Source organism: Ornithorhynchus anatinus, chromosome 2, assembly GCF_004115215.2.
Source record: "Ornithorhynchus anatinus isolate Pmale09 chromosome 2, mOrnAna1.pri.v4, whole genome shotgun sequence".
NCBI classification, from domain to species: Eukaryota; Metazoa; Chordata; class Mammalia; order Monotremata; family Ornithorhynchidae; genus Ornithorhynchus; species Ornithorhynchus anatinus.
The window spans coordinates 56,259,196-56,278,800 of NC_041729.1; the positions used below are offsets into that span (position 1 = coordinate 56,259,196).

The following is a 19,605-nucleotide window of genomic DNA, read 5'->3' on the forward strand; positions in this document are numbered from 1 at the left end:
AAAACTTGCAGTTTGATAACATTCAGTTTAGAAATGTAGGAAGGCCAAGTTTGGAAAACCCTTGTAGATTTTTACATAACTCCTATCCTCTCACAATATTTTTCTTGTTTTTTCTTACTTGTTTTCAAGTTCTTGGAAGCCAAGACAGTTTACTTGGACTTATTAACTGAAATGACAACCCAGTTTTTCACTGATCTGTCAGGTTTCTTTCTATTTAGCTAAAGACTCACCTCAGTTCTTCAAGACCAGATCCAAGCTCCAAAATCCAAACTCGAGGATGTGGATATTGTGAAACATTTCGGCTCGGTCAGTTCGTAGGAGGCTCTGGGGATTTTTTTTAGCCTCTCTCACAAACATTAAAATAATTTGGTAATGAGCTTTTAAAATAGAAAGAACATGTTTATCTTCGAATATCTGTCAGGAAGAAGCAGTGCGGCCTGGTGGATAGAACATGAGCCTGGGAGTCAGAAGGACCAGGGTTCTAATCCTGGCTCTGCCACTTGTCTGCTGGGACCTTGGGCAAGTCACTTAACTGCTCTGGGCCTCAGTTACCTCAGCTGTAAAATGGGGATTAAGACTGTGAGCCCCACGTGGGACGGGGACTGTGCCCAACCTGATTACCTTTTTCATATCTACCCCTGAGCTTAGAATAGTGCCTGGCCTTATAATAAGTGTATTATAATTATTATAATAATTTATATAATTATTATAATAGTAAGGCTTTAACAAATACCATATGAAAAAGGAGCGAGTGGTGATTACCAGTGAACCTAGCATGCTCAGTTCTTCCATAATGTGGGATATCAGCATGTGTTTTGGCAAGAATGGAATCAGTCAGTCAATCGTATTGATTTAGGGCTTACAGTGTGCAGAGCACTGTACTACATGCTTGGGAGAGTGCAATATAGCAGTAAATGGGCACGTTCCCTGCCCACAACGAGCTTACACTCCAGGGGGAATTAGATGAGGGATTTGGAGAACGATCATTTGATGTCACGGACCTGTTTGGGCTGGGCGTGCCGTGTAATAGGAGACACTGCTTCTGTGCACGTGAGTGGGCAGAGATGCCAGCTCTGGACCAGGCGGGAACTGAACTGTGCATCTTCTTTAATGTGATATTTCGCCAAATGCCAATGCTAATAATGCTAATCGGAGAATTGGGTGTGTGTCCCGTGTTAATAATAATAATTATGGTACTTGTTAAGCGCTTACTATGTGCCAAGCACTGTTCTGGGCACTGGGGTAGATACAAGTTAATCAGTTTGGACACATTTCCTGTCCCACGTGGGCCTCACACTCTTAATCCCCATTTTACAGCTGAGGTAACTGAGGCCCAGAGAAGTTAAGTGTCTTGTCCAAGGTCACACGGCAGACATACGGCGGAGCGGGGATTAGAACCCAGGTCCTTCTGACTCCCAGGCCCGGGCTCTAACCACTAAGCCATGCTGCTTCTCAAAGGGAGACACAAGGGAGGCAAATATGATGGACTTGAACCGGTCCCAAGAAGTAAATGTCCTAAGATTCCAGCTGTTGGATGATTCTGTGACGGTACTAACATTCAATCAGTTTTGCTACCTTGTTCTTGTTGAATAAATTGAGGCAGATTAAAAAATAGCCTCAGTATGAAGGGAATGTGACATTGTGAGAATACTGACGTTGATACGTCCGTTTGAATATCCCATCCCATGTCACCCTTTTTTTTCCTACCTCATCTTGGATTTGAGTGTTTTCCTGAATTATGTCTGACCTTGCCTGGAACTCCGAGTTGCTCCGGTGCTCTTCTCGCTTGGTTCTTTCTCGTGGCATGGCCTAGTGGATAGAGTATGGGCCTGGGAGTCAGAAGGCCTTGGGTTCTAATCCCGGCTCCGTCACTTGTCTGCTGTGTGACCTTGGGCTAGCCAATTCACTTTTCTGTACCTCAGTTACCTCATCTGTAATATGGGGTTTGAGACTGTGAGCTCTATGTGGGACATGGAATGTGTCCCATCTGATAATCTTCAATCAGTCCATCAGTGGTATTTATTGAGCGCTGACTGTGTGCAGAGCACTACGTCAGCAACTAGTTCCGCCTGCTTCGAACCCAAAAAATCCCACCGCACAGGGATAACAGAACTCATCTGACACCTCTCTCTCCATGCCCACCTACCAGGCACTCGGCTCTAATGTGACAATAAAGTGCTTAGTATGGTGTTTTGCACACCGTAAGCGCTCAATAAATACAATCGAATGAATCCGATCTGTTACCAAATCTTGTTGGTTTTACCTTCACAACACTGCTAAAATCTGCCCCTTTCCTCTCCATCCAAACCATTACCAGGTTAGTACGATCACTCATCCTATCCTGCCCGGATTACTGCATCAGCCTCCTTGCTGACCTCCCAACCTCTTTCCTCTCCCCGCTCCAGTCCGTACTTCACTCCGCTGCCCAGATCATCTTTCTATAGAAACCTTCAGGGCATGTCACCCCCGCCTCAAAAATCCCCTGTGGTTGCCTACCACCTCTGTATCAAACAAAAACTCCTCACCATTGCCTTTAAAGCTCTCCATCACCTTACCCCCTCCTACCTAACCTCCCTTCTCTCCTTCTACAACCCAGCCCGTACACTTCGCTCCTCGGGTGCTAACCTTCTCGCTGTGCCTCGATCTCGCCTGTCTCGCCGCCAACCCCTGCCCCATGACCTACCTCTGGCCTGGAACGCCCTCCCTCTTCAATTCCACCAGGCAATTACTCCCCCACCCCATTCAAAGCCTTATTGAAGGCACATCTCCTCCAAGAGGCTTTTCCAGACTAAGCCCCACTTTTCCTCATCTCCCACTCCTTTCTGTGACACCCTGACTCACTCCCCTTGCTCTTCCCCTTCTCCCCCCGGCCCCAGCACTTATATATATATCTGTATTTTTATTTAGTTATACTATCTGCTTACTTGTATTGATGTCTGTCATCCCCTTTTAGTCTGTAAGCTCGTTGTGGGCAGGGATTGTCTCTTTATTGTTGTATTGTACTTTTCTAAGCACTTAGTACAGTGCTTATGATTGAATTACTTTACCTCATCTAAAAAATGGGGATTAAGACTGTGAGCCCTCTGTGGGTCAGGGACTGTGTCCAAGCTGATTAGCTTGTATCTACCCCATGCTTAGTACTGTGCCTGGCACATAGTAGGCGCTTAACGAATATTTAAAAATATCGAAAATATGTCATTTTTGTTTCCAATCTTGCTTCCTCCTGTGTGGGATGGACAAACCTCAGCCCAGCCACAGTCCTTCGAGTTCGTTCTCCTCTTGAATTAGAGGTTTATCTTTTTGCAGCTTTCTTTAATGGTATTTGTTAAGCGCTATGTGCCAAGAAATGTCCTAAGTCCTGAGGTAGTTACCAATTAAGTCATCACCAAACTTCCATGCAGCATCCCACAGGACCTCCACTTGGAAAGTATTGATGAAAAAGTTTTCCACAGTGAGTGCTTGGCAGAGAAAAAAACATCCCCCCAAAAGTAGTCAGTGCCTGCAAGAACTCAAGATGAAAAAGGGACATACAGAGACAAAACTCAACTTTTAATTCTTCAGAGCTGTCAGTTGCCAGTACAGCGGCTAAATTCTCACAGCTTTAAAAGAATCAAAATTCCTTTGGGATTCTGGATAGAATAGGACTTCATTAGCATTAATAGGATTCTTAGTTGGTTATTGCTACAACTCAATCACTTTTATGGTTAAGTGCTTTGGAATACCGCATGATCTCTTTCCCTAACCGCTTAGCTCGTTCACAGTTTTTCATCTGGCTTGGGTAGAAAAGTAGGCCTGACACTTTGAGGCCTGAGAATTGGACCTCTTAATAATAATAATAGCAATTATAGTGGTATTTGTTAAGTGCTTACTTACTATGTGCCAGGCACTGTACTATAAATGGAAAACGGGATGGACACAGTCCCTGTCCCACATGGGGATGTCTCAATTCCCATTTTATGGATGAAGTAACTGAGGCCCACAGAAGTGACTTGCCCAAGGTCAAACAGACAAGCGGCGGAGCCAGGATTCGAGCCCATGTCTCTTCGGCTCCCCTGCTGTATCCCCTTAAATGACGGTAAGCTCTAGACCGTAAACTCACTGTGAGCAAGGAGTCTACCAATTCTTTTGTACTGTACTCTCCCAAAGCACTTCATACAGTGCTCTGCACAAAGTAAGCGCTCAATAAATCCAACTGATGGATCGATTGTTCAGAAGTGCTGTGGGGGTGGGGTTGGGGCGAGTGCTTAAGTGGTTAGGGAGTAAGGGCTCAAGTGCATAGGTGATACAGGAGGGAGGTAAAATAGGGTAGGATGATGAGAGATTGGGAAGGGAAGATGGTAGGACTCTACTCAAAAGATCAAATGACGATGACTCTCTGAAAGGCCGGTCCTTGTGGGAAGGAGTTAGGAATTGGTGTCTAGCTTAAGGAGGGAAAGCAATCAATCAATCCGTTAATCAACTGCATTTATCCAACTCTAACCATGTTCACAGCACTATGCTAAGCGCTTGGGAAAGTGCGATATAACAGAGTTGATAGACGTGTTCCCTGCCCACACGGAGTTTCCTATCTAGAGAGGGAAACTGGCCCTGACGATCAACCAGCTTGTTGCTTTAACAGACTGGATTAGATTTAATGTCTCCGTGGGTCACCCAAGTTTGATAATAGTAACAGTTAGCTCTTGAGCACCTTCATGGGACTCGTAAAATGAGGATCCTTTACTTTGGGACGGACTCAAGAACACAGTCAGGGATGTCGCTGTCCTTGAAGCGTGGCTTAGCGGCAAGAGCCCGGACTTGGGAGTCAGCCTTCGTGGGTTCTAATCCCCGCTCCGCCACTTGTCAGCTGTGTGACTTTGGGCAAGTCACTTAACTTCTCTGGGCCTCAGCTACCTCATCTGTAAAATGGGGATGAAGCCTGTGAGCCCCAGGTGGGACAACCTGATTACCTTGTATCTACCCCAGTGTTTAGAGCAGTGCCTGGCACATAGTAAGCGCTTAACAGATACTCTCATTATTATGGCAAAGGACCCAGCCACCGAAGGTCTCGTGACCCGCCCAGCTGAAGACCCCGGCATTTGCAAGTCACTGGACGAGTTAAAGTAGGATGCTGTTGCAGGTCAAGAAGGGGGTGGGGTCTAAATGCCCCTTCCCCAGGAGGACAGAGCCCTTCTCCTTTATGGTTCACAGGCTTAGACTGTGCGTGCCTCAGCGAGAGCAGTAAATCAAGGTGCCGCCAGGCCCATCTTGGTAATAGGAGCCATTACTTTGTCCTGTAATTCTCTTCGATGGAAGTACAAAGCCTCTCCTTGTAGTCAGTAGGCAGGCTTTCTCTCAAGGGTCAGACATATAATGAGTGATGCAAAAGCAGCTCTCAAAAAGATGCAAAAAGTGACTCCCTACTTCATTGGAAAAGAGGCAAGTGCAGCACGGGCCTGGGAGTCAGATAATAATAATAATTATTATGGTATTTGTTAAGCACTTAACTAGGTGCCAGGCACTGTACGAAGCACTGGGGTGGATGCAAGCCTATCGGGTTGGACACGGTCCCTGTCCCACATGGGGCTCACATTCTCAATCCCCATTTTACAGATTAGGTAACTGAGGCCCAGAGAAGTTAAGTGACTTGCCCAAAGTCACACAGCTGACAAGTGGCAGAGTCGAGATTAGAACCCAAGACCTCTGACTCCCAAGCCCGGGCTCTTTCCACTGAGTCACACTGTTTCTCAGATCTGGGCTCTAATCTTAGTTCTGCCATTTGCCCACTGTGGAACTTCAGGGAAGTCACTTAACGTCTCCGTGTCTCCGTTTCCCCATCTGTAAAATGAGGACTAAATACCTTTTTCCCCTCCCCCTAACACAGTTGGCTTCATGTAGAATAGGGACTGGGTCAGAAGTGATCATCCTGCAGCCACCTCAGCGCTTAGTACAGTGCTTGGCACATATAAGGTTCTTAACAGATATAGCAGTTATTAATAGATGCTACTCTAGGTGCTTTGTGGTCAAGCAAGGGACTTTCCTTTTAGCTTCTGGGGTAAATAATAATAATAATAATAATGTTGGTATTTGTTAAGCGCTTACTATGTGCAGAGCACTGCTCTAAGCGCTGGGGTAGACACAGGGGAATCAGGTTGTCCCACGTGGGGCTCACAGTCTTAATCCTTATTGTATCAATGGCCAGGGGAGAAGAGTTTAATTTTGGTTATTCCAGATGTTGGAATTTAGGGATGGAGGGCAAGGGTACCTCAAACTCACTGAGGGGTGAGAAAACTGGAGAAATTTTGTGAAAAGTGGTGCTGATGACAAATGAAAGGGCGGGATTGGTCTTGGAGAGGTGGGAGCACCCGATAGTACAGCTTGACCAAGATATTTTTTAAAAAATGGTATTTGTTAAGCACTTACTGTGTGCCAGGCACTGTAGTAAACGTTGGGGTAGTTACAAGTAAATCAGGTTGGACACAGTCCATGTCCCACGTGGGGCTTACAGTCTCATTTCCCATTTTTCAGATAAGGTAACTGAGGCATAGAGAAGTGAAGTAACTTACCCAAAGGCACAGTGCAGATAAATGGCAGAGCCGGAATTAGAACCCAGATCCTTTTACCTCCAAGGCCCGGGATCTCTCTGCTAGACCATAATTCTTCTCTGAGGAGTGACTTCCCAGCAACGTATAAGCCTCAAGGAGTGGAGAAATGCATCTGTGAAATACAATGGGATCGGGTGACTAGGAATAATGGGAAGAGAATGAAGGAAGAAAAATTGACCCTCATTATCGGAGATGAATCTCTCCTGAGATCTTTATCCTTCAGAACTCACATTCCTGTACTTTTCCAATTCACCAAACTCCCTTTTAGGAATGGAAGATTTACCTTGAAAAAACTTCCTCCTTTTCAGAGCACAGCCACTTGATGGCATCTGATTCTAGAATTTGGCCAAATTACAGTGATTCCGTAGTCCTAAAATAACTGGGTCCTTACAAAAGTGAAACAATTCTCATTTAACTTGTGGCCTTTATCGACGGCTCAAGAATTGAGTCCTTCCATTACACGATCTTATCTTTTAGATACCGAAAGGAAGACCCACTGGATTTTGCTCCATTCTTTTGAAAGGATCTCTTTTATTCGCCTTCTGGAAAATTTTTGGTTTAGAAGATGTAATCATGCTTTTGCCTAATACATCCTCTGCACTTGGTTTAATTCCATCGAAGGCCTGAAGCCTGAAATTCCTGGCAGGGTGGGCTTTTAAGAAAATTTTTTATGGTATTTGTTAAGTGCTCACTATGTGCCAGACACTGTACTCAGCTCTGAGGTAGGTACAAGCTAAGCAGGTCCATGTCCTATAGGGGACTCACAGTATTAATCCCCATTTTATAGGTGAGGGAACTGAGACAGAGAATTTGGGTGACTTGCCCAAGGTCATTCAGCAGCAGAGTCAGGATTAGAACCTGAGAAGCACCCAGCTCCTTGAGAAACAGCATGGCTCAGAGGAAAGAGCCCGGGCTTGGGAGTCAGAGGTCTTGTGTTCTAATCCCAGCTCTGCTACTTGTCAGCTGTGTGACCTTGGGCAAGCCACTTACCTTCTCTGTGCCTCAGTTACCTCATTTGTAAAATGGGCATTAAAAATGTGAGCCCTACGTGGGATAATCTGATTACCCTGCATCTACCCCAGTGCTTAGAATGGTGCTTGGCACATAGTAAGCACTTAACAAGTACCATAATTATTATTATTATTATTATTCTGACTCCCAGGCCTGTGCGCTTATCTGTTTGGTCTTTTTCTGGAATTTTCTGCGAGCATCATAGTCTAGGAAATGCTGGGGCATAGTTGTAGCGTTGTTTTGAGCTGAAAAAAGGAAATGATGAAATGAGATCTTTCTTTCCCCAGGTCTGCTATGAGCTTAAGTTACTCTGTCCACCATCTGAGGGTCCCACATCCAGTGGCTGAGAAGGAGAAGAAGGATGGTTAGACATTGCTGGCATTTTGGGGCCTGGGTCTCCATTTACAGAAACGAGACAGACAAACAGCTGAGGTGCCGGTCAATTACTGGAGCTTTCTCAGGGAGCAGAGAAAAGTAGGATTGGATCTGTACCCTTTGGGCACTTAATATTCACTCCACCCTCAGCCCTTCAGCACTTATGTACATATCAATGTCTGTTACCTGCCCTAGACTGTAAACTGATTGTGTGCGGGAACTTATCTACCAGCTTTGCACACAGTAAGTGCTCAATAAATACCATGGATCGATTGATTATTTAAACTATTAGGATATAAGCTTGGAGCAAACAATAGACAGCAGCGAGCTGACCGTTTCGGTAGTTTTTGAGGAGTCTAGAACCAAGTGAACTTCCTATAGTCGAAGCAGAATGGAAAGCAGATCTAAGCTTTCATGGTTAATATCAACACTGCCCGTCTCCAGGTGATTAAGCTGAATGCCCTTTCCCAACCGAGGAAGTAATGCTGACCAAAATATTCTCCGGATGTGTTGGTTGTATATGTTTAATACCCTGGTGCTAAGAGGATCCCGTTTCAAATGATACTAAAATTAGAGATGGAGTTAATAAAAGGAGGGTCAATAAAGGTCCAGTCCAGGGGTATGTTCTAATTAGAAAGCTGGGCTATGGGACCCCAAATTAAGGTTTCCAGGCAACTGGAAATTAATCTCTAGGGAGAAATGAATCAAGATGGAAATTGCTAAATCCTCCTGGCAATGAAGGAGCACATTTAGTTGTTGAAAAAGTATTGGATGCATCAGTGAGAATTCCAGTTGCTCCCCGAAACGAGATTCTTGGTGACGTTAGTGGAGTAATGAGATGAAGGAACAAAAGCTGTCCCTGCATTATGAAAGAGAAGAAATAACTATTCTGACCCATGTCTAGCTCAGCAGCTCAAGTGCTTGCTATTCTCCAAAGAGGTGACATGTTCTCTGTGAATAAAAGTCACCGGTACAAGGCTTATTCATAAAATGGCAAAAAATTAAACCCTGCTTCCTGATTAATCGCCTTCATTTTTTCAGTCATGCCATCCTATTAGTCATTCATGTATTTATCTCTATATTTGTTTCTTTTTTAATTCATTCATTCGCTAAGCCCTATTATTTCTGATTTCTCATTCTTAACTGTGGTCTATCAATTACTGCTCTTTTTTGAGTGCTTACTATATGCAGAACAATGTACTAGGTGTATGAGAGAGTACGATAGAGTAAGTAGACACAATCCTTTTTCCCCTCAAGGAACTTACAGTCTAAGAGGAGAGATTGACATTAAAATAAGTTACAGGTAGGGAAAGGAACCAGATATTAAGAGATGGACGTAAGTGCTGTGGGGTATCCCATCCAAGGAGAACTCATTCGCTCCCACGACTTCAACTGCCACCTCTATGCGGATGAGACCCAAATCTACATTTCCAGCCCCGCTCTCTCTCCCTCTCTGCATTCTCACATTTCCTCTTACCTTCAAGACGTCTCTACTTGGATGTCCTCCTGTCATCTCAACCTTAAACCTATCCAAAACAGAACTCCTTATCTTCCCATCCAAGCCCTCTCCTCCCGCTGGCTTTTCCATCACTGTAGTCGGCACCACCACCCTTCCAGTCTCGTAAGCCTATGACCATGGCGTTATCCTTGACTCCTCTCTCTCATTCAACCCACATATTCAATCCGTCACTCAATCCTGTCAGTCCCACCTTAACAATATCACTAAAATCTTCCATTTCTTCTCCATTCAAACTGCTACGATGTTAATAGAATCACTCATCGTATCCCGCCTGGATTACTGCATCAGCCTCCTTGCTGATCTCCCAGCCTCTTCTCTCTCCCCACTCTACTCCACACTTGACTCTGCTGCCCGGATCGTTTTTCTGGACATGTTCAGGACATGTCACCTCACTCCTCAAAGACTCCAGTGGTTGCCCATCCACCTTCACATCAAACAAAAACTCCTCACCATTACCTTTTAATCATCTTGTCCCTCCTTCCTCACGTGGCCACTCTCCTACTACAACCCAGTCCGCACACTTCGCTCCTCTAATGCTTACCTTCTCACTGTGCCTCCATCTTGCCTATCTTGCTGCCGTCCCTTCGCCCATATCCTGCCTGTGGCCTGGAACTCCCTCCCTCCTCAAGTTTGACAGACGATTACTCTCCCCAGCTTCAAAGCCTTACTGAAGGCACCTCTTCTCCAAGAGGCTTTCCCAGACTAAGCCCCACCTTTCCTCATCTCCCACTCCCTTCTTTGTTGTCCTGACTTGCTCCCTTTTTTTTCTTCCCCACTCCCAGCCCCATAGCACTTATGTACATATCTTGTTTTTTATTTGAATTGATGTTTGTCTCCCCCCGCAGACTGTAAACTCAATATGAGCAGGGAATATGTTTACTGTTGTATTGTACTCGCCCAAGCACTTAGGACAGTGTTCTGCACACAGTAAGCGCTCAATAAGTACGATTGAATGAATGAATATTTGCTGTCTCACTCATTAGACTACCTACTGCTTGAAAGCAGACAAGGACTGAGCCTTTAATTTTTGGATATTTCCCAGGACCCTCCTTTCCATCAGCTTGAAAGCACTCAATCACCTTGAACCCTCCCAGCATACCTCACAACTCTCCTATTACAACCCAGCCCTCAAACCTCGCTCCTCTGATGCCAACCTACTCACTGTACCTCGATCTCGTCTATCTCGCCGTCGACTTCTTGCCCGCGTCCTGCCTCTAGCCTGGAACACCCTCCTTCTTTGTATCTGACAGGCAATCGCTCTCCCCTTCTTCAAAGCCTTATTGATTAATTAGGGAAGGCCTCTTGGAGGAGATGTACCTTCAAAGCCTTATTGAAGGTACATCTCCTCCAAGAGGCCTTCCCTAATTAATCCCTCATTTCCTCTCTTCCCACTGCCTTCTGCAATCCCCACAGCCCCATAGCACTTATGTACATATTGGCAAATTATTATATTAATGTCTGCTCCCTCCCTAGCCCATAAACTCGTGGGCAGGGAACATGTCTAACAACTCTGTCATATTGTACTCTCCCAGGCACATAGTACAGTTCTCTGCACACAGTATATGCTCAATAAATACAATTGATTGATCGACCGATTGACCGTGGTGCAATGTTCTGCACTCAGTCGGTGCTCAATAACTATTAGGGACACCAGTGCCAAAAAGAGGGCATATATAAGAATTTCAAAGGGTGCCTGCAAGAGCAAGAAGCCTGGGCAAGGTGAGCTGTACTTATTTATGAGGAATGGCAGAGTTGGGAAAATAATCTAAAAAATATGGAACTTGGACAACAGAACTATGTTACACAAGGGCGATATGTTACCATGGAGAAACACTGATGCAGAGAGAGAGAAAAAAAAGAGGTCGAGCAATCTCAGAGGAGGGAAATGAAGCATCCTCTAGAAAAGCGGGGAAATGTCTAGCCAAAACACAGAGGTGGCTCTGCAACTGAGATAGGTTTATTCTGTCCCTAAAGTTTTCAGTGAATTAATAGATGAGTGGATAAAGCTCACTCAGGGTCTCAAGAGTTGGGAAGGATTATGCATCGAGGAGGGTATCTTTGATTCACCATTGGGCGGTAGGTCTCAAATACCAGAGAGTTTGTCCTTATCCTAAAAAATTAATGCTTTGGAAGATTTCACTTTTTTTGCCAAACAAAACATTTGAATCTAGCTATTAGAGTATATTATTGATTCAAAATGGCAAGAAGGAGAAGTCCATCATTGACGTATTAGGTGAAATCTGCTTCTTTTGTTTTGGGGTCTAACGGAAAGAGCAAAAGCTTGGGAGTACTAGGACTTGGGTTCCAACCCTGACTCTACTACTTGCCTGCTGTGTGACCCTGGGCAAGTCCCTTAACTTCTCGCTGCCTCAGTTTCCTCATTTGTAAAATGGGGATTCAATACCTTATTCTCCTTCCTACTTAGTCTGGGAGTCTGTGGGGAACAGAGTCTGTGTCCAACCTGATTATCTTATATCTACCCCAGCACTTAGTGTAACGCTTAGCACGAAGCAAGGATTTGGCAAATACCAAAATTAGTTTGGGAAGAATGAATGCTTTTGTCTGGAAAGTAGCTGCCTTCTTTTGAGGGGAGAATGAAATTTCCACGTTAAAATATAAGGCATTGATTAGTGTTGAGATTTCACTGTCACCTACCCTTCCTAATGTCATTTCTGGCAGGGAGGCCCCGCCATATTAATAATTGTGTTTTTCGTTTTGCCAGTATTGGGCCAGAAGCAGCATGGCCTAGTGGATAAAGCACAGGCCTGAGAATCAGAAGGACCTCAGTCTAATCCCGGCTCCACCGCCTGTCTGTTGTGTGACCTTGGGGCAAGTCAACTTCACTTCTCTGGGTCTCAAGTTACCTCATCTGTCGAACGGGGATTAAGATTGTGAGTCCCACGTGGGACAGAGACTGTGTCCTACCCTATTTGCTTGTATTGATCCCAGTGCAGAGTACAGTGCCTGGGCTTAACAAATATGACCATTTTATCATTATTAGGTAGGTCACCGTCCCTGACCCACATGGGTCTCGTAGTCCAAGTGGGAGGTTGATCAGGGATTGAATCCCCATTTTTACAGATGAGAGAACTGAGCCACAGAGAGGTTAAATGATTTACCCAAGATCTCCCAGCAGGCAAGTGGCAGGGCAAGGATTAGAGCCTGTATCTTCTGAGTCCATGCTATTTCCACTAAGCCACATCGCTTCGTACTCTGAATCCTCAGCCCATAGTCAGGGAGAAATAAGCCTGTAAGCTCCTTTCGCCTCTGCTTTCTTTTCTGTTTTTCTCCAGAGATGCATGGGGCATTTGTGATCCTGTTGCCACTCAGCCTGATTCTGATGGTGTTTGGTGGGATGACCGGATTCATCAGTATTCTCGCAAGAGCCTACCTCCTCCTCCTCCTGACTGGTGTGCTCTTCCTCTTTGGAGGTATTGTACCAATTCCTGGGATTGGCTTAGAGTTACATACCCAGGATCAAAAGCAGGGCGGGGATGATTTCCAAACTGCGTTGGGATTTCCACTTTTCCTCCTGCAGTCAATTTTCCTAGTCACAAATGGCTGCTCAATCTAGGGAAATTGGAAAGAAAAAAAATACCCTATGATCAAGCAGCATTATCATCCTCAATTGTCCACTTTGCCTTTTAAGCAGTAGTGACAGTGCCTGGAAATGAAGAACCAGAATGATTTTTTAAAATAATTTTTCTTTCCTAAATATGAACAGGGCCAACCCAGCGTGAAGTTCCAAGCCAGTTTACAACAGGGACAATCGATCGATAATCAATCAAGCAATTGTATTTATCGAGAGATTACTGTGTGCAGAGAATTTGGGAGAGTACTATATATCAGAGTCGGTAGATACATTCCCCGCCCACAAGGAGTTTACAGTCTCCATGGGGAGATGGACACGAATGTAAATGAATAAATTATGGCTATACCTCAGTGTTTGGGGCTGAAGGGTGGAATGAATAAAAGAGTGATACAGAAGGAAAAGGGGAAATGAGGGTTTAGTCAGGGAAGGCCTCTTGGAGGAGATGTGCAGATGTTAAATTAGTGGATGCCGAACCTTCAAAAAGAAGGCACAAGGGTTTCATTTCCTAGGGAAAGCAACTTGCCTGCATCAGCCAATTGAACTGAGTCCTTTCAAGAGCCGAAACCATTATGAGGAGCCATACCCGACTCATTAAAAGGACATAGACTTTCAGGGGATTAAAAGCAGATGTAATCTGGGCACAAACACAATAAAGGAGGGAGAACTCAGGGCCTTAGAGTAGCGTTGAAGGATTTGGCCAGTTTATCTCCAACTGAGAGGGGCGATTCCTCTCCCGCCCACCGGCCAGATGCAAAGGAAACAGGTGGCTGTGAACCCTGGATGGAATTGAGACAGGTAGACTTGATAAACTGGGGTTTGAACGTCCAAAGCTCAAGGGTATCATTGTCGTCATCATCATTTTCATCAATAGTATTTACTGAGCACTTGCTGTGTGCAGAGCACTGTATTAATCGTTTGGGAGAGTAGAAAACAACAAGATTGGTAGATACATTCCCTGCCCACAATGTGCTTACAGTCTAGACAGGGAGGCAGACATTAATATAGTTTGTAATATATAATTTATAGGCACTCCATAGCTCTCTCATTCACCCCACACATCCAATCCGTCACCAAGGCCTGCCGGTCTCACCTTTACAACATCGCCAAGATCCGCCCTTTCCTCTCTATCCAAACTGCTATCTTACTGGTACAGGCTCTCATAATATCCCGGCTGGATTATTGTGTCAGCGTTCTCTCTGATCTCCCTTCCTCCTGTCTCTCCCCGCTCCAGTCTATTCTTCATTCCGCTGCCCGGATCATCTTCCCGCGGAAGGGCTCTGGGCATGTCACTCCCCCCCTTTAAAAACCTCCAGTGGTTGCCTATCAACCTCTGCATGAAACAAAAACTTCTCACTCTGGGCTTCAAGGCTCTCCATCACCTCGCCCCCTCCTACCTCACCTCCTTTCTCTCTTTCCGCTGCCCACCCCACACGCTCCGCTCCGCTGCCGCTCACTTCCTCACCATCCCCCGTTCACGCCTATCCCGCCGTCGACCCCTGCCCCACGTCCTACCGCTGTCTTGGAATGCCCTCCCTCCTCATCTCTGCCAAACTAACTCTCTTCCCCTCTTCAGAGCCCTACTGAGAGCTCACCTCCTCCAAGAGGCCTTCCCAGACTGAGCTTCCCCTTTTCCCTCTGCTCCCTCTGCTCCCTCCCCCTCTTCACCTCCCCTCAGCTAAGCCCCCTTTCCCTCTGCTCCTCCCCTCTCCTTCCCCTCCCCTCAGCACTGTCCTCATTTGTATATATTTTTATTACCCTATTTATTTTGTTAATGAGGTGTACATCCCCTTGATTCTATTTATCATGATTATGTTGTCTTGTTTTTGTCCGTCTGTCTCCCCCGATGAGACTGTGAGCCCATCAGTGGGTAGGGACTGTCTCTGTCTGTTGCCGAATTGTACATTCCAAGTGCTTAGTACAGTGCTCTGCACATAGTAAGCGCTCAATAAATACTATTGAATGAATGAATGAATAGCTGAGCTCCAACTGTTTGTCTCTGGAACAATGTTATTGTATTGCATTCTCCTGAGTGCATAGTACAGTGCTCTGCACACAGTAATCACTCAATAAATACTATTGACTGACTGATTGATTGGAGCAAAAGCCAAAGAGTAATCCTCCCCTCTCATTCCAATATCCAGACATAGGTTACGTCTCTAATTATAAACTAAATGATAGACCTAACCACAGAGATCTCATTAGAGGTGCTCTGAGAGGCTTTTAAATAATAATGATAATAATGTAATAGCATTTGTTAAGCACTTACTACGTGCCAGGCACTATTTAAGTACTGGGGTAGATACAAGCTAATCAGGTTGGACAGTCTGTGTCCCACACTGGGCTCACAGTCTTAATCCCCGTTTTACAGATGAGGGAACTGAGGCCCAGAGAAGTGAAGTGACTTGCCCAAGTTCACCCGGCAGACAAGTGGTGGAGCAGAGATTAGAGCCCAGGACCTTCTGACTTCAGGCCCATGTTCTATCCATTACTCCGTGCTGCTTGAGCCGGGATCTCAGACTTCCTCATCTTCCTCATCTTTCCAGTCAGGGCTGAAGAGAGCACAAAGTGTGGGATTTGGGTCTGTTTATTCTTTACCCTCCCAGTCCTCATCCCCCTCCTAAAATCCCTGCTCCATCATCACCCCCACCCCAAATCAAAAGCCAGTCCCTCCGCGGGGAAGCGATGTGGCCTAGTGAAAAGATCACAAGCTTGTGAATCAGAGGACCTGGGTTCTAATCCGGACTCCACCACACTTCTGCTGTGTGACCTTGTCATTTAACTTCTCTGTGCTTCAGTTCCCTCATCTGGAAAATGGGGATTCAGTACCTGTGCTCTCTCCTCTCTCCTGTGAGCCCCAGGGTGGACCTGATTATCTTGTAATTATCCCGGTGCTTAATAATAGTGCTTTACACATAATAAACACTCAACAAATACCATTATTATTATTACAGGGTTTGCCACACAATACTTGGATTTGCTCCCTTTATTCACCCCCACCTTAGCCCCACAGCACTTATGTGCATATCCAGAATTTATTTATATTAACGTTTGTCTCTCCCTCTAGACTATAAGTTTCTCGTGGGCAAGGAACGTGTCTACCAACTCTCTTATACTGTACTCTCCTAAGTACTTAGTATAGTGCTCCGCACCCAATAAGTGCTCGATAAATATACTCAAATTGAATAAATATGATGGATTGATAGTAAGCACTTAATAGCTTTTATTTATTATTATTATTCCTCTCATGGAAAAAATAATAATAATGTTGGTATTTGTTAAGCGCTTACTATGTGCAGAGTGCTGTACTAAGCGCTGGGGTAAATACAGGGTAATCAGGTTGTCCCACGTGAGGCTCACAGTTAATCCCCATTTTACAGCTGAGGTAGCTGAGGCATAGAGAAGTTAAGTGACTCGCCCACAGTCACACAGCGGACAAGTGGCAGAGCTGGGAGTCGAACCCATGACCTCGGACTCCGAAGCCCAGGCTCCTTCCACTGAGCCACGCTGCTTCCCCAAGCGATGTATTGAGGATTATATCAGATAGGCCCATGCTCTACCTACTACACCATGAGAAGCAGTGTACGAAGTGGATAGCACATGCGCCTGGGAGTCAGGAGGTCCTGGATTCTAATCCCGGCTCCTCCACTTATCTGCTGTGTGACCTTGGGCAAACCACTTCACTTCTCCGTGCCTCAGTTACCTCATCCGTCAAATGGGGATCGAGACTGCGAGCCCCACGTGAGACAGAGCCCACGTCCAACCCGATTTGCTCGTATCCACCCCAGTGCTCAGTTGAGTGCCTGGCACATCGTAAGTGCTTAACAAAATACCGCAATTATTATTATTATTATCACCCGGGACCACTGGGCCGTATTTTGGAAGCGCCACCACCTTTCGAGGATTTTGTCCCACCTTCACTGACCAAATTGGCTCCTGCTTCCTCCAGCCCTGGTCACTCTGACTGGCATCAGCATATACATCGCCTACTCAGCCGCCGCCTTCCACGAAGCCGCCTGTCTTTTGGAAGATAAGGAGCTCCTGGAGGACATCGACATCCAGTTCGGTTGGTCTCTGGCGCTGGGGTGGATCTCCTTCGTCTCCGAGCTGCTCACGGGGTCAGCTTTCCTGCTGGCGGCCAGGGTGGTCGGCCTGAAGAGGGGACCGGAGCAGGTCATATGAAGGAAACGTCCGCCCTCTAGGACGAGTCCCGCAGAGCCGTGGGAACCCGAAGCCGGCAGGTGTCTGCAGAAAGCCCGGCCTTTAATTCACCGCTCTTTCCCGGAACCGGAGCTCACTGTAAGCTGGTCTCTGGACCGTAAGCTCGTTACGGGCGGCGAACGTGTCTTCTGATTCTGTTGTATGGTACTCTTCCAACCCTTTAGTAGAGTGCCCTGCCGCACAGTACATGCTCCATCAAACCATGATTTGGGTTACTCTGTGCAGAGCACTGTACTTGAGAAAGCAAAATCCAGCAGAATTAGCAGACACGTTCCCCCATCACATTGAGTTTATAGCACTGACTGGTTGATTGGAAGGTCCCAGGGTGGATGACAGGTGAGACTCTGAAGGACTTTTCACTCAGTCACTCATTCAGTCGTATTTATTGCGCGCTTACTGTGTGCAGAGCACTGTTCTAATCGCTTGAAAGTAGAATTCAGCAACAGCTAGAGATAATCCCTACCAGCAATGGGCTCATTCAGGACCAATCATCACCTCCGTGCAGTTAATGTGCTGGCAACTGAACCGCTATTGTCCTTGTTGTGTATCTTGTGTATGTGTGTGTGCCTGAGTTGGCCAAAGGATAGGCTATTGCCAGATAAACTACTTAAACAATGTTACTAGTATTCTATGGAAGCTTCAGTCAATCCATCAGTCAATCAATGGGATCTATTGGGCACTTACTATGTGCAGAGCACTGTACCTTCAAAGAGAGACACTTCATAGGCTTTCCGAGCCAGGCGGCCAGAGTCGCTGAGGCTGCTCTGTTAACTTTTAGTGAGACATTAGCCCTTCCTCTCATCCAGTCTCGGATCAGGATGGGTTTCGCCCACTGGTCCGGATGGTGGTCTACCAACTCGGTTAGTTGCTACTTTCTCAAGTGCTTAGTACAGTGTTCTCTGCACACAGGAAGTGCTCAGTAAATACCGATGATTGATTGAGTGGTCTGGATTCTTCCCTGAACGTTAGGGCAGTGCTCTGAAACCTTGGGGTGAGTGCTTCGTGCTGTCCTGGCCAGGAAGGGAAGCAGTGTGGCCTAATGGAAAAGACCCGGGCTTGGGAGTCAGAGGTCCTGGTTTCTACCCCCGACTTCGCCACTTGCCTGCTGTGTGAACTTGGACGGGTCGCTTAACTTCTCTGTGCCGCAGTTCCTTGTCTGTAAAAAGGGGAAGAAATACCTGTTCTTCCGCTTACTTAATCAACCCATTATAGTTATTGAGTTCATTCTGTGTGCAGAGCACTGTGCTAAGACTTTGGAGAGTACAATATAACAGAGTTGGGAGACACGTTCCCTGGCCCCAACAAGCTAGACTGTGAGCCCCATATGGGGTAGGGACTTTGTCCAATCTAATAATAATGATAATAATAATGGCATCTGTTAAGCGCTTATTATGTGCTGGACACTGTACTAATCGCTAGGGTGGTTACATGGTAATCAACCCTCTCCCACATGGGGCTCACAGCCTTGATCCCCTTTTTACAGACAACGTAACCGAGGCTCAGAGAAGTTAAGTGACTTGCCCAGTGTCACACAGCAGACCCGTGACAGAGCTAGGATTAGAACCCACATCCTCTGACTCCCAGTCCCCTGCTCTTTCCACTAGACCAAGTTGCTTCTCCTGATTAATTTGTATCTAGCCCAGCGCTTAAAACAGTGCTTGACACCTAGTAAGCATTTAACGGATACCTTAACCGATCAGTCAAGGAGAGAACCACATACACTGTCTCTCCTGGGTAAGCAGTCACTCGTGCCGTTCCTGGTGGCCAAACAATTCAATGCTGCTGGGCCTAACTGGTCTAATTTATGGCTCTGTTGTTTCCAACGTGCCTTTCCTCCAGAGGCTGAGGACGATTCAGTCTTTTAAAAGTGCTTTTCCAGCAGGCAGTCATCCTCACGGAGGATCTGCTGCAATGCTCCCAAATCTCACATGCCCAAATTCACGAGTTCTAATCCTGACTCTGCCTCATGTCTGCTGGGTGGCCTTGGGCAAGTCAGTTCACGTCTCTCGGCCTCAGTTACCTCATCTGTAAAATGGGGATTGAAAACGAGAGCCCCATGTGGAACTGGCACTGTGACCAACCCGATTTGCTTATATCTACCCCAGCGCTTAATACAGTGCTTGTCACATAGTAAGCACTGAACACATACCACAGTTATTACTATTTAGAAGTTGACATTTCCTTAGGGAGGAGGTTGGGGAGGTGGATTTTGTTAATGCTGTGGCAGCCAGTGGCAGCTTTGCATTTATTTCCAGATAAGGGAGCTCTCTTTCCTTGTTCCTGTTGAAAATAGAATCACTGATTTCTGT

General features: G+C 45.9%; 1 protein-coding gene across 2 annotated transcripts in view; it reads left to right on the top strand.

The window, feature by feature from the left end:
- TMEM114 (transmembrane protein 114) overlaps positions 1 to 18,377 on the top strand; it is a 34,004-nt gene extending 15,627 nt beyond the window's left edge. The window contains exons 3-4 of one of the 2 annotated variants that reach the window (XM_029057984.1): positions 12,780 to 12,917; positions 17,025 to 18,377. In XM_029057984.1, coding sequence (XP_028913817.1) covers positions 12,780 to 12,917; positions 17,025 to 17,257 — 371 coding nt within the window. In that variant the 3' untranslated portion in view covers positions 17,258 to 18,377. The remainder of the gene's footprint in view (positions 1 to 12,779; positions 12,918 to 17,024) is intronic. The other variant, XM_029057985.1, reaches the window with a different exon arrangement.
- The last annotated feature ends 1,228 nt before the right edge of the window (positions 18,378 to 19,605 follow it).